This window comes from Tachysurus vachellii, chromosome 4 (genome assembly GCF_030014155.1).
Source record: "Tachysurus vachellii isolate PV-2020 chromosome 4, HZAU_Pvac_v1, whole genome shotgun sequence".
NCBI classification, from domain to species: Eukaryota; Metazoa; Chordata; class Actinopteri; order Siluriformes; family Bagridae; genus Tachysurus; species Tachysurus vachellii.
In genome coordinates, this window is record NC_083463.1 from 27,436,252 (window position 1) to 27,462,209 (window position 25,958).

General features: G+C 39.6%; 1 protein-coding gene across 1 annotated transcript in view; it reads right to left on the reverse strand.

Moving 5' to 3' along the window:
- LOC132844029 (cytoplasmic phosphatidylinositol transfer protein 1-like) overlaps positions 1–25,958 on the reverse strand; it is a 50,186-nt gene that overhangs the window by 11,757 nt on the left and 12,471 nt on the right. The window contains exon 2 of the mRNA XM_060867187.1: positions 4,280–4,428. Coding sequence (XP_060723170.1) covers positions 4,280–4,428 — 149 coding nt within the window. The remainder of the gene's footprint in view (positions 1–4,279; positions 4,429–25,958) is intronic.

Here is a 25,958-nt window from a genome sequence, read left to right on the forward strand (position 1 = left end):
GACGGGCTTGAGCCAGCTACTAAACGCACCGTCTTCGAGCCACAGATCGTTAAAGGTACATTTTCCCATTGTGATAGCCAGGATGATTTCAATTAAACTAAGCAGTGACTCAGTATGATACAGTATGTTTGGAGTTCGCACGGGTTTCTGTGAAAGTATTTCCGACAAGTCTGTATGCTGCCGCATGGACCTTGTAGTTCTGGAACGCTGTGATACCAGTGTGATACCACCCAGATTCCTCATACAGAACTACAACAGGCGAAACAAATGAATGCCCATTGCCGCCGCGAACGCATTTTGATTGAAGAACAAATTAATGGACGAGCATATCCATACCTTGTATGGAAAATCCGGACGTTTTTATGTCTTTTTATGGCCTTAAATTCTTATTGTTAAATTTATGACTTTTTATGACCCCGCGGAAACCCTGCAGATAAATAAACCACAACAAAGAAAACTAGTGCTTATCCTTATATATTGGATATGCTTTACTTGATGTTTATATGTGACGGATTCACTGTAATGTCCACCATTTTGCTAGTGACGCCTTGAGAGTTTTAAAAATGCTTGGCTTTAAAATGTGCGGCACAGCAAAAAAGCTTTCTTTCTAATGTCAAGAGACTGTCTTGAATAAGGCTGAGGGTTAGACATCTGCTTTAATGGTTGAGACACATCACTAACCATATTTCCTTGTTTTCCATGCCTGGCCTTGTTAAAGGACAACGTAATGCGCTAACGATAATGCATTTTCTTAAATAGTGTGACTTATTCCCAAGAGAAACAAAATGTCTGGCTGGTTTGACCAAAATTGACTTGGTTTCAAAACAAACAGGACAGACCTGGACACTAGTCTAAAGGTCAGGTACTTTTTTTTTGGTTAATATTAACTGGATACAAAATACAAAGACATTTCGACTCACTGCATTTTAATGGAAAATTATGAAATATCAATAAATTTACCACTAGAGAACTAGAGAAAATGTCCAGACACAATAATTACAAAGGGTGTCTTCATTTAGCGACAGCAGTCTCAGTATTACTAATTTGTAGGTCCTATTAACATTAATAAAATACTATATTGTCATTGATCTTTTCTATTATATTAGTCTTAAATCTGTCCACAGTACCTTTGTAACCTAAAGCCTTTACTTCTCTTACACCCTAATAATAAAAGAAAGTGCAGGCATAAGGTTCCACATGACATAATGGAGTCTTTCATGGCAAACTGAGAGACTCCAAGGCATAAGCGCTGGCCCCATTTCCATAATGGGTTTTATCTGTGTAATGCAAAAGCAAAAGGAACTGTATCTCTCTTAGAAATGGGATTCAGGGCCTGGGGTGCAATAACATTTCTTTCGCCTCCTACACGTACACACTCGGTCTCCTCTTTCACAGACTCTACTTTCTTACTTGTAGTCTCTTTCATACTCCTAGATTTTCCCATAATGCCTCCCACATATTGTCTAGAATGAGCCGTGGTTCCTGAGTGACAGAGTTCATAATCCCAAATGAATCGCAGCTCAGGACACACAGACTGCTCTCCTGCATTGCGCTCGGCTCCTCAGCAGCTTTAGTTTAGTTTGTCATCCTGAAAATCACACACACTTCCGAATGACATTTACATAGAAAACACAGGCAATAGCACAGTAAATAAGGGGACAGGACTTACACCTACTCACACTTGCAACAAAAAGTTTGATTGACAGCCGTTGACAGAGGCCACGCCTCCTTAACTGAAATAGAGGAGCACAAAGACCGTGCTTTTAGGACTGTAATGCAATTTTGGGCAGTATATTTATTGCTATTTTACAAAGCCAAACTACAAGTTCAAAAGAAGAGATAAAATGAATCAAACTCAAACCAGGCAGCCAAGAGACTTTATAGCCTGAAGCCCATCTCTGACATATGGAGTCACGACATACCACATTCTCATTTTCCAGTGGGTCCAGTGAATCCTGCCTGATTTAATAGATGCATAACTATTAAAGGATTTCAGGAACAGTACATGCTTCTTTGGCGTGTGAGAGTGGGCTGAGGCTGAATTCACCCCAAAACTGGCAACATCAGAAGCAATTACACGCAACACTCTTTGAAGGCGACTGCGCCTCATTCTGAGAGCCGAGCCTCTAAAGAAGAAGAAAAAACTCATTTAATTGGCAGTGCACACTGTGACAGTTTCTGAGGGCAACGGCACGGTTCTGAAACCCACGGTTTTTCACACCAGAGAGCTTTTATTGGCGCTGGCTGAGCTTTTCTCACATGCTCACGGGGGAAGAACTCCCCCATAATCACAACTTCATTAAACTTCATTAATCACCTACACAAAACTCACCAGCTAACGCGAACACTAACAGACGAGCTGATCAGATTGGTGTCCAGTTGGTGGTAAGGAACGCTGGGAAAATCTACTGGAAGATTGCCCTTCCTAAGCATAGCTGTTAATGAGGATCTAGAAGCATCTGTGGCACTTGGTGTGGATCGCCTCGATTTTCTTTCCATGCCAAAGCATCAAAAGGAACCAAAATTCCCCAAATGTTTTATGTAACACGTTCCAAGCAATTAAAAAAAAACAAAAAAACAAAAAAACAAAACACCATGCCTCGTGAGAGAGTGAGAGAATTAAAACATTTAAAAAAAAAAAGAAAAAAGAAAAAAGAGAAAGAAATACATGACTGAATGAATACACCATATTTAACACTACATGTACCATTCCAGCAATTATTAATAGAATTTACATAAAGTTAAAAATAAAAGTGTCTTCAGCCTTGCATATCCTAACAAGCCAAGTATTATTTATTATAGGTTATATAATAAAAAGGTATTATATTTGTTATATATCGTCGCTGTCGGGCGGAAACCTCGTATGTCCAAATTTGGACAATTTCATATTTTTTCACATATCGATGCTATTGGTCAGTCCACACGTGGGTCTGTTATTTTTACAAGTTATTAACCAATCTAAAGTCTTGAAAATAGCTTGAGTGCAAATCTCATAACTCCATTGGACACTTCAACTGTCCACCTCTTCCTCACTCCGCGGGAGAGCTTCGCGGCATATTTCTCCTCAATAAGAGTCGCAACGAATCAACACGTCTTCTGAGGTAAATGTCTTCAAAACACTGGGCTCAAAGGAAAAAAAATATTGACCCCCGCTAGTTCTGGTGCTCGTCTGAGGACAGGAATTTAGCGCAAGACAATCCACTGCAATGCGGACTAAACCCTGTGCACTGCAGATAAGGTACGGCGTTTTTTTAATTTCCTGAAAAATAACGGTTTTGGAGATACGAGGATTCCGCCGGACAGCGACGATATATTATAATAATATTCATTTATAATATAATTTATTTATTATTAATTATTACATATATAAAATATGTATGTGCTTTTAAATTAAAATGTTTTCTGTTGACACAAATTAAATACACATAAATCCTGTCTGCTGATGCACATGGTACCTGAATGTGGACAAACAGAGATTACAAATTTCAGCTTTTCTCTCCCTCACCTATTGAAAGAGCAAACAGCAAATGACCACACGAAAAACAGCCCAGTTAACTCGTCTTCTGGTTCAAACTTGTTGGATCATGTGACAATCAGGAGCCTATTACAGACTGCATTTGATTCTCTTCAGGCACATTGAAGACAAAAAAGCTCCAATCGTTTTAATTTAGTATTCAGATTAGTATGGACAACGTCAGATAGTCCTGAAAATATGGTAAATACAGGTGTGTGTGTAAGCATTGCTCTCTTCAACTCAAGTCCTCATCCTATCCCTGTTGTTTTTAAAGGACAGCCATCTCTAAAAACTGGTGTGTAAGCTTAACATAGTCTCTATGCTGACAAAGATGTTCCATCTTCAATTAATCGAAGGATGCAACCTTCATATTTCATGTAACTCTCCTTTTATTCTTATTTTGCCCCTAAAGTTTTTATGCTTGAATTTCCTTTTATGTGTGTCGCAACCTTGCCTCCATTTGCCTCTTGAATCCTTATATTCTTGCTGTCTATCTCTCATCTCTTTGTAGCCAATTCATTATCTTTCTCTGCGCTTCTGAAACCCTGAAAAGCGTGCCTACCTGAGAGGGTCGTGTCCTTGAATGTTCATTGATTCTGGAGAGGTCAGAGGCTGTAAGTGCTGTAGGTGACTGCTACTATATACAGCTGAATGTATATGGACACCTGACCATCATATGCAGGTGTGGATCTTCCCCTGAACTTTTGGGGAGAGACAGAGAGAGAAAAAGAGACAGAGAGAGAGAGAGAGAAGCAAAAATCTCACCTGTTGAGGTAGACACGTTTCTCGGTGAACTGGCCATGGCCATGCATGGGGTCATCGAAGGGCTCGTTCTGCACCACCTCCACTCCCTCTCCTCGCTCACTCTGCTCGTTGCTGTGTTTACTGATCATATACAGCTGCCCAATCCTGTACTAAAGACACACACAAACACACACACGCACAGAGGGTTGAGATTAACATGTTATACATGTCGAAGGTGAAGCTGTTCTTTCTTAATCGTTACTAGAAGCTCTAAACTCTGTTTTTCCTTGAGCAGGTGGATGTGCAAAACCATGGATAAAAATGCTGTGCAAGCAACAAACAGCAGCATGATTCAGGCTCAGCACTGGGTAAATTTTATAATTATATTTTTAATTTATTTGATTGATACTATTTGTGAATTTACTGTGTACTATTAAAGTCTTGTGAATATATAAGTCTTAGTCCTTGTTGCTCTAGTGTTGCAGCTGATGTGACACCAAATATCCCCTGGGGATTAATAAAGTACTTTCCATCTATTACTGTCACACACACACACACACACACACACACACACACCAGAGAGAGAGAGACTGCAGAGATGATGTTGCCAGGCTTCTTCTCTGCAGATTAGTAGACTACTGAATGAGACAGTGTATGAGAGGTGTAAACAATGACCAATAAATATAGGTTATTTAATATCACAGAATTAATTTCTGAATATTCAGTTCACCAGAGTATCATCTTCCCCTCTGCAGTGGAATCGTTTCTTCTTCATATTTCCTCTCTATACATTTATCTATCCACCCATCCATCCATCCATCCATCCATCCACCCATCCACCCATCTACCTACCTACCCAAAAAAATCCATCCATCTATCCATCCATCCATCCATCCATCCATCCATCAAACCACCCATACATATATCCAGCCATCTATCCAAAAAACATCAAGCCATCAATCTATCTAAAAAACTATCCATCCATCCAACCACCTATCTATCTATCCATCCATCCATCAAACCATCCATCCATCCAAAAAACCATCCATCCATCTGAAAAACCATCAATCCATCCGAAAAACCATCCATTCATCTGAAAAACCATCCATCCAGATTATGTATGTTACTAATATCACATGAAAAATCCACCCCAAATTTTAAACAATGGTTTATTTTCAAGACCATCACCTTAACAGGACTAATTTGCTGTTTTTCTCTGGACGTGGGCTGGAGCTCTTCCTCTATTCATGATTAAACTCCCTGAGGTACAATTTCTTCTTCATCCTGAATGCTTAATTGTGTCCTCAAACTAAAGGCAAACAAGATGTACACTTAACCACACGGACATCATCTGTAGCCTGAAATGTGCAGTTTAGTCACCGTTGCGTATTTTTTGCGGTATACAGTGATGTAAAAAAACCTGCACATCAACCAAAAGTGGACTTTTATTTTTTATAAAAAAAGCTAAGGACAAGACCGAGCATCCTCAATCATCAGGACGTGTCATTTATTTTAATGTGTGAATGAGTGTGAATGGCAGAGCAGCAGATCCTGCAGCAGCCGTGTGCTTTACCGAATCTGTTGAGCCGTGATTGCTAACCGCGCTCATTGAAGTCCCAGGAGACAGCCAGATGCTTCTAAAAATAGAAACTGGGCACACGAGCCAATGGCTTGATAGCCCGTAAATAATTTATCGCCTACTTTTGCTTTGTGTACTCAGCAGAAGAGTGGTGAGAGAGGAACACAGTCAGAGAGAGTGAGTACAGGAGAGAAGAGAATGAATGATTAAAATCAAAACATTGGCCTGTGGGTGATTAAACAAAAAAAAAAAAAAAAAAAAAAAAAAGCAGATTTGGTTTGGAAGAAGTTTTCATACTGAGCTGCTCATCAGTTCAACTGTGCGTCTCTGCCCGGTTTGCTCTGTCTCCAGCATTCCACCCATGATGGATTCATAACCATGAATATCCTGAGGCTGGAGGCTGTAAGAAATCAATACTCTTTCCATTTTTTTGCTGTTGTGGTGCAAATCTAAAAATATCTACAAAACACAGTTTGCTACATGCTGAGGAAAGGAACTGAGCTCGCTTCAGTAGATGACGTTTCTGTGCAATTAAGAGAAGAAATCAGACTAGACATGTAAGATTCGTTAGGTGTGGTGTAGATATGTAAGCTGTATGTTAGATCTACATGTCTGTGTCTTGAGTTTTCTAATGGAGTTATGACCTCTCATGTTCAATAATGTAATGTGTCAAATGTACTCTGCTCTGAGGGGTGAGAGAGAGAGCGAGAGAGAGCGAGAGAGAGCGAGAGAGAGCGAGAGAGAGAGAGAGAGAGAGAGACACGGATGACATTGAGAGGTCCATGGCAACGAGTTCCCATGTCTATTCCCAATCCCTTCAGGCTTCAGGTGACATTAACCCTAGGACACGATATCAGAAAAATAAACACACAAACAAATCTACATAAGTGCTATTTCCAAAAGAATTAACCTTGGACCCTAAACATAAACCTGATTATGATTTAAGAGACTCCTTTACTCATTTAACAGAGCTGATGTGTAATATATTTGGATTTAAACCAGAAGTGGGTTTGGCCTAAACTAACATCTATACTCCTATATATTAAAAAAATCCTCTGCATTAAAAAATACAAATAAAACAAAACTACAACAACAGGTAGAGACACCAGTATGGTCTATGAATTCTTTCTTTGCACAACTCTGGATACTTACATATTTAGATTTTCCAAAACAATTCCCAAAGCAGCTTAATTTAAACCTTCTTATCTGTATGGCTGGAACTGAGGGAAATAGTAAGCAAATAGAGTTGTTGTTTTTTTTTGTTAATTCACATCACCCTAACTGCCATGGTTTCCATGATAGCACAAACAAACAAACAAGCAAATAAATAAATAAAAGCTTGGTAGTTTTCACCATATTTCACATTCTAATACTGCGCTAATTACACTCAGCTGGGATTCTGAGCTCCTGAGCTCTTCCTCCAAGCTTTATTACTTTTCCGGTGAATCACCAGGAAGAAACACGTGTTTGGAAAAACACGTGGAGATGTACCACAGACTTCACCCACAAGACATCACTGCAATATTTATTTAAATGAAATCTCCATGTTCTCCTAAATTCGCTAGCTTCGAGTGTTTAACACACAAGTTGCACATTGATGCACACAGCCATCTGATATCTTTATAGCATGTGTGTGAAATGTGATTAGATTTGTAATGAAGTGTCCTCGTTTACCAAAGATTAGAAAGAGAGCAAGATATGTTCAGGCATTTCCATATTAGAGCGAATATGCGTAACACAGCGGTTTCATGCAAATCAGTTCACACTCAATTGCTACAGCTATGTCCTGGAGCTAAGTTTTCTTTGGTGACTAATGTTACATTTATTTATTTGTCACGCTGTTTAATCATCCTAATCAGTCCATTCCTTTCCTGTCTGTGGTGCTTCGACGTCTCCTCGGGAATCTGTATGCTTATGCCTAATCAGTACGTTAATCTATCGTAACACACACAAGTCCCTCGCTCACTCTCTGACAGCGATGCTGTCGTCAAGGTCACAACTCGTTAGACGCACCCTGTCTCTAGCTGTCGTCCTAAAATAAAATCCTGAATAAATCCTAGCTTCCGAACCCCCAGTGACAAGGCCAAAAGCAGCATGATTCACGCTGATGAGACGCGGATATGACACTCTCACTGACATCACGCTATTTGTGGATCAAGATTCAGCCATGACACTGCAACACCCACTCACACACTCCTTCCTTAACATCAAATCAAGCGAGTTGTTATTTTTTTACCTATTTATTTTTTGGTCTTTTTGCCTATAACCTTTCAGGACCACACCCTGACCCCTGACTCGCTCTTCATTCTGTCCGATTCTGTTCAGCTGCGTCACCGGTGTCGATGCTTGACGTCTACGTCCTGTTCGTGGAAACCTGGTATTTTTGGATGACATTGAAACTAGGATGAGTTTGATGAAAAGTGGAACAGAAGCTGGAGCAAGGGTCCCTCAGTCACAATCCTGCTTTCTGCTTGGCCCTGTGTCTCCCATGACCAAAGAACGCGCGTGTGTGTGTGTGTGTGTGTGTGTGTGTGTGTGTGTGTTCGCGTGTGAGAGAGAGAGAAAAGTGGAAAAATTCACTTCAGACTAAATTTCTAAAACTAGATTCCTTTGAGGCACAAACTCAGTGTAATGGTCAGGAATCAAGGGTATGACCAAAATAGAGAAGAGATTAAGAAAGAATGTAAAATAGAAACATGGGAAAACACACACACAAAAAAGAAAAAATCAAGCGCAGACACTAGGTTCCTGTGTGATCTGGTGATCATATTCTACCTCCACATTCTGGTCTCTGCATTACTTGCAGTGTTTTCATCACAGAGCTGTTTGAATTTCTCCTGTGTGTGAACGTGACCAGCACAATATGGACAAAGGCTCATTTTGTTTCCGACGCGCCACAATAAAAAGAATAATACAAAATATAGAACCTGTGGTGCATCACAACTGATTAAAAAAACCTACAAAAAAAACTTACAGAAGATTGATTGCAATGTTCACAGGACCTGGCGTGTGGTTCGGGTGCTCATTTGCATACTGCCATCTTCTGCTTTATCGTTAGTGCAAAGGCCAACGCTGCGATAATGACTGAGAATCGATACCCTTTGCAGCACCGAGTGTGGACGTGTGGGCGGGTGGAAAAGCAAGAGGCTAAAAATAGCCTGCCTGCAAGTGAAGACTCTAGACGCTTATTAGTTTAACACGTCTATATATACGGCATTCATTTGCACTCCATAGGTGCAGCTGGGATTCTTGCCTCGTAGAGCTGGGAAGAGAAAATCATTATGGATGGTGAAATTCCCAGCAGCGTTGATCTAAATAAGCGTATCTATAACTGGATCATTTGATTCATAAAGAGTTCAGCAACCGTGAGAGGTGCTGTCAGCAGCAGAATTATTAGCACCTTCAGCACTCTTTACAACAGTGATGAGCAGAAAAGCATGCTCCTGTAAGCCACAAATGGGAATTTGAGCCTAGCTGGTACAGACAGGTCAGCTGATAATAGAACATAAATGTGTACCAATTATTAGTACCATTTTCATTCAGTACTTCCTCCCTGACAAGTCAGTAATCTCAGTTGAACCCCTTTTACATGGATTGGGATGTATGTTTTGGATCTCTGTCCCAGTAATGACCCAGAGATCAAGCTCATTAACCACAAAGACATTTACTCATCTTTACCCAATGACACAAATGACGTTATTCGCTTGACCTCTTTGTTGGTAAGAAACTCTCCTGTTTAACATGGGAAAGGACATAACGGAGCAGTTAGGACATGAAGACCACAAGGCTAAGTGAAAGAGGACAGCTAAATTTATGCACTGTGGCACTATGAAACGTAATGATGTAAAAACCTGCAGCTCGTTTCTCGGTGCTCCAGGCTGAGTACTGCAGTGTAACAAATGCTGACCTGAACACTTTGCTGATATTGGATGAAAAAAAAGGTCTGACGTGTGCAAAATCAAGTTTGGAACAAATAAAGCAGCGTTTGGTCAGTCTGTATGAAGTAGATGGTTTAATAAATTAATAAAATAGACTGAGTTCATTATAAAGGTCAAGGAGTGCTTCAAGTCAAGCTTTGTGAATGAATCGTACCTGATTGCTGATAAGGCTCATGTCCTTAACTGACATTTACCTCGAGAGAAGAAACTAGAAAGAGACGTGGACGTAGATTGCAAATATGATCAAAGCTTGTCTCATTTTCCTCTTGATCATAATGATTATTTCTATATTTTAGACTCAACATATTTAATATTTTATTACTGGAATTGAGCTTTTCTCTCAGAAACAACGATTTTCTGTTTGCACTTTTAGACATTTAAAAATAAATAAATAAATAAATAAAAGGAAAGTTCTCAGTAATTCTCAAAATTCACACCATATATTTTACCATAAAGGGATTTCCCAGCATGTTAAAAAACCTCTTCCTTCATTTGATTTATTACAATTTCTCGAGGTTATTGAGCTTTTGAGATTCTGTTATAACCATTGTTGCTTTTAAGCGGTGTCCGTCTCCTGCTAAACCACAATCCCACCTGCTAATACTCCAACATTATGCTAATTATCTGCATGCTTCTGTTATATCATATAAGGGACACTCTCCAGGCTTTGCATATATAATGCAAATGAATGTATATGTATGAAATGTAATGGCTAATATTGTGCAAATTGAAACCACGTTGTTGATTATTTTCTGTCCTTGATGTGTTTTATTCCTTTGTTTCTAAATGGGCAAATGTCCACAATAAATATGTTTTGAGCGAATAAATGTTGTTATTAAATCATCCTAACTAAAGTTTTTTTCTCCCCAAATAAAGGAAATACAGTACTGGCAAATCAGTGATTTTATTTTATTTATTTTTTTGCATAACCACACAAACCAATATTCCTATGTTCTAGTTTACTCACTTCCTTCTTGCCTTGACCCTGAGCACTTACAAGGTAATGGGACACCATTAGCGTCTGCAGTGAGGCTGCAATGCAAAGTGGGATTGCTTAGAAAGACTGTACAAGTTTGTTTTTTTTTTTTTTCAGAAACGCAAATGTAAAAGGCTGCTTAATTGCAGGCTGTGAGATGGTGTTGGAGCACAGATGGTGAGCACAGACTCTATTCAAAACCACTCTCTCTCTCACACACACACACACACGCGCACAGAGCCAGTTCGCAATGAGATTCAAAATAAAAGGACTGAGATTAGAGAATAATCCTAATAAGTGCTAAATGAAAGCCCTTTCCAAGAATAATTGTTATCCTGTGCTGAGAAGTCTCAGAAAACAAAGCATACTGAAACGCTTTAAAATAGAATTTTTTTTAGAGTGCTACAGAAATGAACTCTACCTGCTGAACAAAAAGCAACAATGTACTGTAATTTCCAGACTATTGAGCGCACCTGAATATAAGCCTCACCCACTGAATTTTGAACATAAATAAGCTGCACATTGTCTATAAGCCGCAGGTGCCTACGGGTACATTGAAACAAATTAACTTTACACAGGCTTTAACGAAACACGGCTTGTAACAAAAATAAAAAATTAGCAGTAAACAGTAGCCTACCAAGAAAGTCATTGGTCACTCTCTTCCTCCTCCTGTGCACTGAAACCACTGAAGTCATCTCCTTCGGTGTCGGAGTTAACCCACTCGGCAATTTCATTGGTCTAATGAAAGCTTCATGCCGCCAAAAACTAAGCACGTCACAGAATGTCATTGTTTAAGCCGCAAGGTTCAAAGTGTGGGAAAAAAGTTGCGGCTTATAGTCCGGAAAATACGGTAGACAAACAGTATGTAAAAGAACTTGATAGCTAAAGGTTGGAAAAATGGTGTGAGGGTCAGAACAAGCTTTAGGAGCATGAAACCTTGGAGCTAGTCTGCCTTGTGTTACCAGTTCAGGTTAGTGATAGTGATGTAATGGTGTTTCATCATTACATGGATTGTAAATGGCTTTCCTGGCTCATCACTGACCAATTAAAAATCATTTGTATGCCACACCCTCCACCCTATCGCCGTACTACTGACCAAATGCATTGCTTTACACAAGTATCATCTAATGGATACTTCCAGCATGACAATGCACCATGTCATAAAGCACAAGCTGTCGCAAACTGGGTCCAGAAAAATAACAATTGGGCTTTTTTAAGATGCGCCTAACCCCATCGGTCTAAACCCTGGGTAGAGGACCGTTTCACACTTGTAATTTACCTGGGATTATGAAACACTGCACTGAAGCAGTGTTAAGAATGCTGTGCCAAAATGTACCACATAAAATGATGTGGTGTTAGAATGTTGAGGCTAGATGCTTAGCAACAGTTTCTGATACAAAAAATGTGAGGCAAGCTTTTATTTAAAGTGGCTGTGCGCTGTATTTATACGATCATGCTTGTTGATGGTGCAAATATACAAATAAGAAGATTAAGCCACGGTTTAGGAATGTTCAGTGTGAAAAAGTCAGATTATGAAAAGCCAGGATTAATTGTGAACCCAAAGTAATGTATGAGTGAAAGAGTGAGTCATTGTGAAACATCAAACAAGAAAACTTAGGATTCACTTCACACTTAGTTCACAATGACCTTGGGTTAATTATATCACGTGTGTAAAGCCCCAGTACAAATAGGGGCTTTAAATAAATCACTGAGTGCACGGTTATTGTGTGTACTGCTTCACTCGTGTTAATGTTGATTGCACAAGATCTGGAACTGCAGCCAATAAGATAAAAATAATTCAGTCAAACACTTTCAAATATAATTGACAAAAAGAATTTTCCCCTTCTTTCCTCTGCCTGTAAAACTGACTCATACATACCATTTATCTGAGCTGCCTATGACGTATTGCATGCCCAAAAGCAGAAGACTGACAGGAGAATGAAAGTGTGAAATAGAAAAGAGGACAAGCTTCTGCAAAACAACATGATACCAGAAGACTAACACTTGCCACTTGCTCAGGTCTTTTTTTCCATTGTGGTCAGCAGTAAAGAGGTGCAGAGAATGACTTTGCTCGGTGTCTGAAAGTGGCTGCATTTTCGCAGCGTGTAGTAATAAGCGACAAAAGAAGACTTCAAAGGCTTGCTCTGTCTGTCTTTAATACCCTGTTGCCTGTGTAGATCTTGACTCAGACTTCCGTGACATGATGTGACATTTCCAAAGACGTACAGTAAGTGATGCTCCTCGGTACATACGCTGACTTGCAGAGCCGATTTAATCGAAGGAAATGAGAGTGTAATGTGATTTTTAAACTGCATTGCAGTCCATTAGAACTGAAACAATGCTAACTGCATTAAAGAGAAGAAAAAAAAATCAGATATCTGACTTCTGAGAATGTCCAGTGACGTTCACGATGTCGATATATACATTTTGGTTTAAGCAGCCACAATCAGAACAGTGAGTACAACACAAATTAATTACAAGATTGATCATGGAAAAACGCCTGTTCCACTTAATAGGAACAAAAAACGGTCCAATAGAGACAGCGATGATAACAGAAGTGATTTTGTAACACTATATTTGTTGGGCCTCTACATACTGTAGCTCTAAACAAAACTGACAAGAAGTCACCACACACTTGAAAATGTCAGTTAAGGTTCGCTCTAGTCTAAACCAAACCACGGCATAATGGCATCCTTGAACTTCTCAGACCTGTTACATGAGACACATCAAAACACTTGTGTCAGTTTGAAATAAATCAGCATCCTTTCAAAAAGGCACTTTGCCTTTCCAGTCCTTGTACAGAAGTAGCTTAGTGCTTTTAAATGTGTGTAATTGGTCTGGGAAACACCAGAGGACTAATAGTGCCTTCTGTGTAGCTGATTAATCTAGATATGTTTAGCCTTCTGGCATTACAGTCAGACAGAAAGGGGATAATGGAAATCTGATTGACTTTATCAAAACTACACGATACAGTAGCAGCAGTGCTCAAAATGAGAGAGAGAGAGAGAGAGAGAGAGTGAAAAAGTAAGAGCTCTATACTAGACAGGGAAAACAAATGTAACATCCAGATTCTTAAATATTGTTCTCCCAGCTTCCATTTTCTTGTCTCACCAGTGCCATCACTTTTATTTTAGTCCGCTCTGTCTATATTAAATCTTAGATTCAATTTCCAGGCTCCTGAAATCAGGCGTCGACCAAACATGCCAAAGCAATCCAGAGCCCTGACCATAGTACTTTATGTGTAAAGGATTGGCTTTCAGCCCTTAATGCTATCCTCTATGTATGTTTATCTGCTCTGTATAAAAATAAGTGATGCTCTTGATTGGAAAAAAAAAAAGCATTAGTGCTATTGTTGGGAAATCATTAGTTCAAATCCTGCCATTGATAGAAGTCAAAGAGCTTATATTTGGAGGTAGCTGGGTTGGCTTACTGTCTCCCCGTCAATCAGAGAAACACCAATGTCATGAATGGAACACAGAGACGTGACAGTATTTAGTTTTAGTGTCAAGAATATTTCATGCTTTCATCACTGTAGAGTTTAGAATTTATTATTGGGACATGCAACGGTCAAAGTGTAATCCAGAAAGAGAAATTGTGTGTGTGTGTTTGTGTGTGTGTGTGTGAGAGAGAGAGAGAGAGAGAGAGAGAGAAACAGAGACTCCCTGAAGGCAAGGCTAAGCATGGAAAAACACATTACATAACACATCAAATTATATATTTATTGAACATATCTAAATCTAAATTGTCTCTTGCCAGCGCAATAGATGCTCAGATTATCCTCTACTTCTTTCCCTCTCTCTATCTTCTGCCAACAACTTTCTTCGTCTCATCTTGTTTCCTATTTCACTCCATCTCCCACCCACTCAAACTTTTTTCTATCCTACCTCCACATGGTTTCTCACCGCCCTGATCTCTCATTCTGGTCTTTTCTTTTCTGTTACGTAATGTGTGTGATTACTGGGAATCACTACAGCTGAGGCAGATTGGAACACAGGAGTGAGAGTGTGTGTGTGTGTGTGTGATAAAGGGAACCAAAGTGAGGTCAGCAGGCCCAGGTTATTTATAGCCGGAAAGCAACTGCTATCACACGCTGGCCGTACCAGTCACAAGACTCGCTCAGTCGATTTCCTCAAAAGCTCCAACCTATCTGACATGTAATGCAGTATAAGCTAACGTCACATGACCTCTACCGAGCACAAAGCTAATGGGGAGTCTGGCAATTAAATTAAAGGTGAAATGTGAGACATAGGTGTTCCCTTAAACAATAATTTATAATTAGAATAAAAGGTTTCCAAATGAAATTGCATGTATTATCTGTTTCGAACAGCAAAGAGCAAAAATGCAGCACAAACACAAGACGACAGAAAAACAAGTGGATTTAATGAGTTATAATGATATTTGCATGATAAATCATCTGGCCATGAACATCAGGCTCAGGGAAGCATTTTATTGCATGTAATTTAGTGTGTGCACAAAAAACCCCAATCTGCCTCGTGCTGTGTGCTCAAGCCAAGTCTGTTCCCTTTAAAACAGACCATTATGGTGCTTCATCCTGAAAATGCTTTAACTGCCACAGGGAGCTCAGATGAGGCAGCAGGAAAAACTAACAGAAGTTAATTCAACAGATTTTTTTTTAAATAAACACGTGAGAGATGAATCTACACTGTTTTATAGATGCCAAGGATACTGACTTTAGGTAATAGTTTAAATAATGTCCTTGGAGTATGGGCTGCCTTCAGCTCATTTTTTGAGATATCTCCAAGTCCGTAGCTTTGTATCTAAATGCCTTCCCAATTTTCCCTCAGTACCCCCCAAGGTACCCTGGGAGAGTTTAGTCATGTTCACTCCACACCAGCGTAGTTTGATTTCCCGGATATACAGTTTCATTTTATCTCTCAATAGCTGTAATACAGATAAAACCAGGACCGCTTGGGAGGAGGAGTTAGGGCTGCAGTTTGGCGACGAACGGTGGGAGAAAGCCGTAGATAGGATACGGTCTACCACTTCCTGTGCCCGCTTCAGTCTCATTCAGTTTAAGGTTTTGTACAGAATTCATCTTTCCAAATCTAAACAGGCAAAAATCTATCCTGGGGTTGAGGACAGATGTGACAGATGTCATGCTTCCCCCTGTCATTTAAGTCATGTTTTTTCTGTGCCCAAAATTACATGCATTCTGGACAGGTTTTTTCAGCATTATGTCCTCCATATTTGAAGTGCAATTGACGCCATGCCCACTGATCGCTATATTTGGTATTACCAATGAGTCAGTATCACTGAGTTCTGTACACAAAGATGTTTAAGCCTTCTCATCTTTGTTGGCCAGACGTTGTATACTTCTACACTGGAAAGCAATAAGATGTCCCTCCATCTCTCGGTGGTTTAAGGATTTGAGGTTTTTTCTTAAGTTGGAGAAAATAAAATACAGACTGAGGGGTTCTACTGACACCTTTTTTTTGCAAGTGGCAACCTGTTATTTCTTATTTTAGGAGACTACGGGTGTTACCTGATTAAAGTTCTAATTAGGTCAAAAATTGGACTGTATGCATAACCTTTCTTCCTTTTCTTCAGTTGTTTTAACAGGGGGATGTGGGGTGTTTGTGCGTGCACCTGTGTGTGTGTGTGTGTGTGTGTGTGTGTGTCTTTGTGTGGGGGTTTGTTTTTGTTTTGGGTGGTGGGGTGGGGGTGCTTGCTCTGTGTTGTTTGAAAAAGGAAAATGGAGAATTTCTGTATACATTCTTGTATAAATTATAAATGTATAAGCTTTGGAGCGGTAAAGCTAAATGAGTTAAATAAAGAAAAATCTTTACATGTCCATGTTTTAAATCCACCTTTTATTTATATTCGGCTTTAAAACGTATAAGGCAGTGAAGGGATGAAGATGTGACTCAACGTTCTTGACACACACGGTCACATGAGTCGAGAATGGAGGGGGCTGAGATGGGGGGTGAAACGGAAAAAAGGCAAAAGAGAAAGGCAGGGACGGAGAGATGATACAAGAGGAAGAGGAAGGGGAAAAAACAGCAAAAGAGGGAAAAAGAAGTAGGATAGAAAAAAAAAGAGAAAAAGTGAGAAATGGGGAAATTGGGAAATGCATGAAAAGGAGAAAGAGTGAGAGAATGAGAAGGATTGAGAGAGGAAATGGAAAGGAAAAGAAGGCAGGAAACAGAAAACTGGAGTGGGGGTAGGAGTGCTTGGATTCCCTCGACGTCACAGTGTGACGGCTTTCTTTAGAGTGAAGTGGACATGGGAAACGAGGGCGTGTGACGCATTCACTGTAAGAACAGATGAGTCGTGGAAATAAACACCAGGTGAATTGGACCTACAGCCCTACGCCCTGTTCATAAATCAGTCTCGGGTGATCTGATCACAAGTGGACAAAGCTACATACAGGTATAAACGGGGTTCAATACATCACTCAGAACAGTTGCGGAGGACGTTTGTGGTGCATGTGTCCACCCTGGATATGTAGTGTGAATGCAATCATCCCTTACGAAATTAAAAAGTTTTAACTGTAGACGGGGCGGATACATGTGTGTCAAATGCTACATATTAAAGATATGGCTTCAATACTACAGCCTGAGCTTTGACACCTCACAAAGTTGTGCACAATGTTTTTATGGTATTGATGCAAGATATCACACCGTCCAACTACTAGACTCTCTCTCTGTTTTATTTACCAGTGGTAAACAAGTGTTTACCGTCACAGGGGCTGTTACCATGGCAACTCCGTAACCGCCATCAGGCACAGACCTAAAATACACGAGTATACCACACGGATTCTTGGACATAGGACATGAGAGAAAGCCGTGCCAATGTTGTTCTCATTTCCTACACTGGAACAATGAATTACTAAGTAATTCCACGTACTTAAACGTTCCCAGATGTTGGGTGGGATCCGTGCGTGATCAGACCCACATGCCTAGGTCGGTAACGCACAAGCAAAAATTCCTCCCTCTGATAAACAACGATGACATTATATAGACTGTTCTAAACGTTGAATAGAATCAGAGCTTTATTTAGAAATACACTGAACCAAAAGGCAGATCTCATATAAATGGAATTCAACAGCTGTTTACTGTGTCTTAAAACAGCTTTTTCCTCAATAATGAGAAATCAGATATTTAATTTAAAAAGCCTAAGTATTACGATCAGTGGGCAAGTAGTGACTTCTTCCTTGCTTTTATAGCAAAATGTAGACATTTGAAAAGAACTGCACTTACTCATTTGATCTCGGTCATTTTAAGTATGCTTGAGTTCTGCTTTCTTTTATTTTCTAACCAGTGTCTAAAGTCAGTGCTGATTCATTCCAAGGAAAAAGGCCAGATTTGTAATAAGTCACATTTTCTGTGAGAGCGACCTAAACCCTCTGTATACGCTGGGTCGGATTGAGTATCTATGCTGAAGTGGAAAACGAGTGCTTCACATGTTCCCGATCTGAACAACCGTCTCTCCCACGCCTTTGTGTGCTCATCACGTACTGGCTGTTGGGAGACAGCTAGTGGTTTTCCAGGAATGCGTTTTATTCCAAAAGACACGTTCATGAGGACGAGCTAGCCAGAGCCATGGCAAAAACATCACTGGATGACCGTAACCATGGGAATGTCTGCAGTCTTAGTGTGTGTTAACAACAGAGCTAAGGGTTGTTTTCTTTACTGGATGGCTTTGTTGTGATGGGGTGATAAATCAAAAATCAATCTTTTTATCTTTTCTTGTTTCGCTGTCAGTTTAGTTCTCAAGCAAATGTTCTATTTTAGTAGTAGTAGTAATAATAATAATAATAATAATAATAATAATAATAATAATAATGTTACATGGATGGGCATGGGGTCATCCTGCAAGAGACCACACCCATAAGGACAGAAATATTTTACTGGCTTTTCATTTTTAAAAATCAGTCTGGAGAACTTTATAGACTGACATCCCTTTAAGGGAACAAATTGAGCCAAATCAATGCAAGAAAAATTTATAAATTCCCCCAAGGGCAAAGACACCAGTTTCACACACACACACACACACACACACACACACACAATTGACCTTATAAGGCTGTTGGCTTGATCAAAGCTTAAAGCCAATACACTGACTTCACTATCCCGGGCTTCAGAACACCATGTAAACATGGCAGTGTTGATCCTAAGCGTTCAGTTCACTACGCTAAAGACGGCACAGAGGGAAACCTGACCAGAAAGATGATCCCGGCAACCTTTCTGCAATCCATCACTCTCTCACTATCCTCTCCCTTCCTGACTACACAGAGACCAATAAAGGGATTCTCTCTCAGGAAATAACCCTGACTCCTGCACTGAATATACACTAATGTATTGACACGACAAGTCCCTGTTGAAACCAATTTATCATCTATAAAAAGCTTACTTAACATGTACCAAAGGCAATTAAAAGGCCATTAGTGCAAGTATCATAACTGGAACCCATCAGGAGTTAAACCCTATTTATATGTGGAATTGAAACTGGGCTAAAGTACACATCTGCACAGTTTAGTACACAGAGAGGGACTCGCAAAATCAGGGCCACTCCAAAAATATCACCTCTGATGCACAAATCAAACGAACTGAATCGTGTGTTCGGTGATATTAAAAGCAGACGCTATGCACACCCTCTTCTAGTCCTCATTAAACACATCTGACCTTTCTTTGTCAAAAAAATAAATAAAAAGAGCTTTAGCTTTTTCACTTTTCACTGTTTTTAAAGAAAAATCCAACCTTGGGCAACTTGTATGTTAACATTTATAATTAATTCTTGACCGTCGGCATTTATTTTGCAATGACACGGTTATTGGTTTCACACATTACCCGCAATGACCTTTCGGCTACATGCTGAGAGAGGTGCAGTGAGATCTGCTGCTTGCTTCTTCTCTATCTATCTATCTAACAAAGTCCTTTAGTCTGTCCTTCAGATTTTCAGGCTAATTCTGGTCTCTAGCTACATGCTTCATCCTGTAGACATCCTGGAGATTAATAACTTGCTCCGTAACATGTTATTAGCAAGGTCCTGCTGTGATACAAGTCCAATAAAGTAGCATTAGGAATATACACTTGTATAAATTTCCTTTAAGGGTTTTATTTTTAATACGAGTCAAAGAATGAATGAGAGCTTCATAACACCACTCAAAAATCCATTCAACATGGCGTAGGGCCAGGCTTGTCAAATCCGATGCAGCAATTCACTGACTGAAACCCAGAACAGGCTACAGGTCATAACAATGGTGGCTCATCTCTCTTTGTCTCTCTGTCCATCTGTCAATCCATCCATCTCTCAGCATGTCCATCCATCTGTCAATCCATCCATCTCTCAGCATATCTATCCATCCATCCATCCATCCATCCATCCATCCATCCACATGTTCACTCATGCATGTCTATCCATCAGTCCATTCATCTAGCAATTCATCCATCCCTTAGCATGTTCATCCATCCACATGTTCACTCTTCCATCTATCTATCTATCTGCATTCCCATCCATTAATCCAATCATCCAGCAATCCATCTATCTATCAGGGCACAAACAGTGTCAGCCTCAGAAAAGTGTTAGGATGAGAGTAGTATTATGCAAGATATTAACTGCTAAATGAGTTGCTAAGTAGCCGAGTTGTCCCAATGGTGCACAGTGACTGACGTAAACACGAGTGAAAAATTCACACTTTCTTTGGTGTTTTGTATCCTTCAGTTTAGCGTGTGAAAGCTGTCGTATGCTCCTGTGACCAGCCACAGAGCAATATGAAGATTTCCACAAGCAGTTTAGAAAACAGAAATAATGCCTTGTCGCATTGGAGATGACGTTACAGGCTTTTTAAACATGAGCGTTGGAGAGAAGTCACATTCATCATAAGAATGTGCATTGGTAGATGTCTGGTAGTAGTAAGTCTTGGTGGCTAGATATTTATCATTTTGACAATGTGATGCTCATCCAAGTGGCTTCAGGAGATTCACTCAATGATGGAAGCCCCTTAGTGACAAGGTGCCACAAGGTTTAGCCTATCAGAGAGGTGCAGTCTGTAGTTTGTAGAAAACTGCAGAAGAAAAAGACACTGTGCTGCAAAGGCATTTCAGTGGAAAGTCATCTCAGGAAATACTACTCCAGGAAGAGGGAGTAACATCCTCCTGTAGGATAATGGACTCTGACCATCAGCAACTCTAATGTCTCTGTTGGGTCAAAAGCCATTTTCCTTTCAGTGTTGCCCTTTCATTGGTTTGTAGCCCACCCAAAAAAAGCATGTTTAATGGATGAAATTGTTACTAATCTTAGACTCAGTGTTTCAGTCATCGCCATTACAACGAGATTTCTCTCCAACATGGCTGCAGTATGTCTTGTAAAAGTTCACAAACCTACCCAATGTGACTTTTAAAATTCAAAAACAGCCCCCACATATTTTGCTAAACTTTTTGAATTGCTTGCATGGATGATTTGTCCTAAATGGCCTCTTCATACTGCCTCCACCACAAAAACAGACACCACATAAGGCCTAGATCCACTCTGCAAAGTCAAACAATTCACAAAACAGGAAGATAGGTTTACCATCTTTTAGGTTTCCATACATGTTTTTTCTTTGGAAAACTTTATAGCCCATACACAGGCAGACAGGCTCCTTAAGAGTGAAAATGTAGTCTGGGTTTTAAAAACCACAGAAAAATGTTGGCTACAAACTGCAGGATAAGGAGGATAAATATTTATTCAGCAAAATAAGAGATGGAGCATCTTTCCATTGCTTGCAGATGTAATGCAGGATTGAAACTTTTAAACCATGAACTGGAGCATTAAACACTTCACAAAGTGTCAAAAGTTTTGGCTTGGGCATTTCAGAAAGTAACACCATACTGAAGTTCAGCATGAATTCAAATATTTAGGTGGTGAACACATTTATGCACAAGTATGTTAGTGTGTTCTTTTAATACACGTCTCTTATTACTCTGATAAACTCTGATAAGTGATAAACACTGACTGGCAACCAAGAACTGGAACCTGAAGCATCAGTGAGCAGTGAGAATGTGTGTATCAAAGACAAATATAAAGAGCATTTTTAACATTTAAAAAAGTTTTCAATTAGATCTCAGAAGAAATAGATATTAAAAAAAAATTAATAATAAAGATAACGAAAATATATAAATAATGAAAACCTTTTGTAGAAATTTGGTATCAGAATGGCATCAGTGCAGCGGTTATAGAACTTGGATTTAAATCAATAAGTCCTGCTGATAATATGGTGCTAAGGCTATTGTTCCTTCAAACAAGTCTCCCGTAATCCTCTGGTTATTTGCACACTGGAACACTTACAATATCACACGGTTCCATAATAAAGTTGCAGCTGGGATGCCATTTCATTCTGTCTGATCTTCTGAGGTGCAAAATATTATTTATTCTGATTTTAAAATTCATTTTATCATAATTTTTTACACACATAACTACATAGTCTGAAATTCACAGACGTTCCCAAGTCATCATCTGATTGGTTGTATTTTACAGGATATCTGGGAGACGTGTGCATCACATTTTTTAACGGTTCTCCTAGGAACAAAATCATCGCGAAGCTCTACCTCCCACGTGGAAGAAAGATGCCGTCTTGTTTACAAGTGTGATAAAGAGCACAGTGTCAGATAAACGCTGGATTTTTCATATGATGTGAATTTCAGACTTAATTTGCACGACTTTCTTAAACACTCCAAGGTTGCACGCTGGTCTGTTTTTTTAGGGATGTTGATTTTATGTTTTCACTCCTCTAAACATGACGCTGAACAAAATGAACTGTGATTGGTTGCTTTACATGTCAGTCAGATCCCGGACACCCCTTTGGGCGGTCCTTAGCCATCAAAAGCTGCCATACTTTCTGCCATCAGTCTGAAGCTCTGGCTGAGACACTAGATCATTAATAAGTCCTGTGTGAGCTTCTGGTTATATTTGGTTTATTTAGTACAGTACAGGCTCATGGCATTTATTCAGCCTCAACCAGTGTCATAAAGTACAAAAAAAGTCTGGAAACAGAATAATTGTAATATAAAAGGTGAGAGAGGGTATAATTTTGGAACAGTTTATAAACCACCCACCTTTTTTTCCCCCCAAACTTTCTGATCATCAAAGACTGTGGTTCAGACATGGTCAAAATAAATCCATCTGTGTTTGAGAAGGGCAGCTTTGAAGCTCAGCCCTCAAGCACACTGTCTAAAGAAAACCCTTGTAAATGGACTGAAAGGTGACAAAAGTCAGCACAACAAAACGGATCGGACCGAACCATCAGAACTACAATTCTTTCAGCTTAAATGTTTACAGACAGAAAAAAGTCTATGTTGTATATACTTTCATAACATTGCAATGTATACATCATATACGAAATCAACATCTAAGCAATAAATCAGAGTTTAAACTTTTTAAATCAGTGAAAATGAGATTGAAATAAAGTGACGAATGAGAGGAAGTGCAGAAAGTGTTCACAGCATTCCTCCACAGTTTTCCATTAGCAGTGTTATTATTCATCAGCTCTTGCTGACGTCAAAGCAAGCCACAGGAGCAGGACGGCAAGCTCCAGCTGCTGTGGGTTAGAGGAGAGCTGCGCTGCCTCGCTGGGAGTCTGGCAGCATTTAAGCACAGTGATGTGTGGCAAGAGTGTACAGGAGGAAGCAGGAAGCATCTGTTTGAACAGCAAGAGGCTTAAATTAATCAGGAATGCTAAAGAAATGATAAAACAGTCATGCTCTTTAAGGTCAGCTGGGAAAAAAAACATAAAACATGAAGCCGTCACAACTAAAGTAGTGCAGTGCATGGTTAGATGCTTGTTCGTGGCGCACACACACACACACATTATAAAAAGTCTACACAACCCTGTTAAAATGGCAGATTTCTGTAATGTAAAAATACAAAATCCAGATAAATAATTAAAACATTTTTTATAAAATTAATAAACAAATCTGATCTATGGAGGACCAGATAGATACATACACATATATATTTATTTTTGGCACCAAGACGTTAGCAGGAGATCCTTTAAGTCCTGCTAGAGAATGAGAGAGAGAGAGAGAGTAAAGAGTATAGCTAGAATACTGTAAATAACTAAGGAGATTAAGTTAAATTGTCCCATTTATCCTTGCCAAATGACTTTCAAAGATAAACAACTACTGAGTTGCTAAGAGTAACGGTGTGCCAGCTAAAGAGAGGGCGATAAACTAATCTAATTTAATGTGCAAAATGTAGGTATGTTTGCTAACATTAGGCTGAGTACTTTCTTGCGCAAAATAAACCTGTAGACAAGTTTACATTCATGCTAGAAAGATCATTGTTCATTAAAAATTATCAAACTGAAATTAAGCTCTGCCATTATTGGCTCAGGGAAGCTTGTGATTTGGCAAAAGAGATAAAAGAAGACATGCAAATAGGGAGAGGAACAAAATGTTACTGTCTCCGGAAACTTCTTCCAGATTACAAAGTACGATATGTTGAGTCATGGATACTATAATACTTTATGCAATGAAAATCAAGACCTATCACAGATAGATCTCAGACACACACACTAAAAGACTAAAAGACCAACGGTTGCTTTGCGCAGATGTTAAACCACAAGTCATAAACAATCCCCAACTCCAGAATTTCCACTACACGTTTCCTGTGGAACCTTCTGGAAAGAGACTGTCCGTCTGTCTGTACCACACACAGTGGGCGGAGACTTTGCTCATGATATTAAAGGTGTTGTAGGAGAAGCCGATAATGTGTCAATATAAAATCTCATACTTGGTCAGGATATGGGTGACTGTGAGAAAAATGTTTTGCCCCAATAAAATTAGGGCAACTAGTGAACAGAGTGCGGTGCTGCTTTACAGTTAAACTGTAACAGATGGCAACATTTGTAATTGGTATTGTAAGAAAGTCATCGCTAAATTAACTACGTGATTAGCAACCTACAAGTCTGTCATTTTGTATTTGTCTAATTTTATAATCATGATATTTAAAGTTTACGGCATGCGTTTTGTGGCAAAAAAAATGTCACATCCCAAGCGCTGAAGGCATTTTTACAACGTATGCTATAATGTGTCACAATATATTTGTTTGCAGTAAAAGATCCAAGACCATGAGGAAAAAAACAAGAAAAAAAAACAATTTTAAAGATTAAATTTAAAAATCAATCAATCCTATCAGCTACCTGAGGATAGTTTACATATTCATTCATTCATTCATCTTCTACCGCTTATCCGAACTACCTCGGGTCACGGGGAGCCTGTGCCTATCTCAGGCGCCATTGGGCATCAAGGCAGGATACACCCTGGACGGAGTGCCAACCCATCACAGGGCACACACACACACACACACACACACACTCTCTCATTCACTCACGCAATCACACACTACGGAAAATTTTCCAGAGATGCCAATCAACCTACCATGCATGTCTTTGGACCAGGGGAGGAAACCGGAGTACCCGGAGGGAACCCCCGAGGCACGGGGAGAACATGCAAACTCCACACTCACAAGGTGGAGGCGGGAATCGAACCCCGACCCTGGAGCAGTGAGGCGAACGTGCTAACCACTAAGCCACCGTGCCCCCAGTTTACATATTGATTTATAAAAAAATATTTAAAATGTTATATCTTTGATATCTCCAAAAATCATGTTGTGACACAATTGATCACAATATGAATATTTTTTCGACATATTGTCCAGACCTACTTCGCAGTGTTTTATATTGCTGCATCTGATAGCGTCGATGACCAACCAGGCTCTATGAACAGCTCCAGGACCCGGACACGCACACACAATCTATGTACACTAAGGGCTCTAACAGACACACTGCATCTGTCATGTTCTCACACACAAGGGACCAGGACGAGTGCAGAGACCGAACGAGTCCCTATTACTGCAGCCCATTGGAGTGTGAGAGGCCACAGAAGGACGAGTATGATGGGATGGAGGATGAATTAACCGTGAAGTACTGTACAGCACAAAACGGACTGCATGATAACACAGCCACTTCACACACACTCCAGTGTGGTGCTTCTCTGTGTGCTCGTGTGCTAGCTGAGGGCTCTAGCTGATGGACAGCCCCAGGGCTTTATAGTCTCTGAAAATGATCCTTCTCTTGCCAAGGTCTCAGCAATTGAATGCAATTTATGCAAATGACAAAAAAAAAAAGAAAAAAGAAAAAGAAAAAAAAGAGGGTTTGGACCAAATTTATAGAATTGTTTTCTGAAATGTATTTGAAAATGATATTTG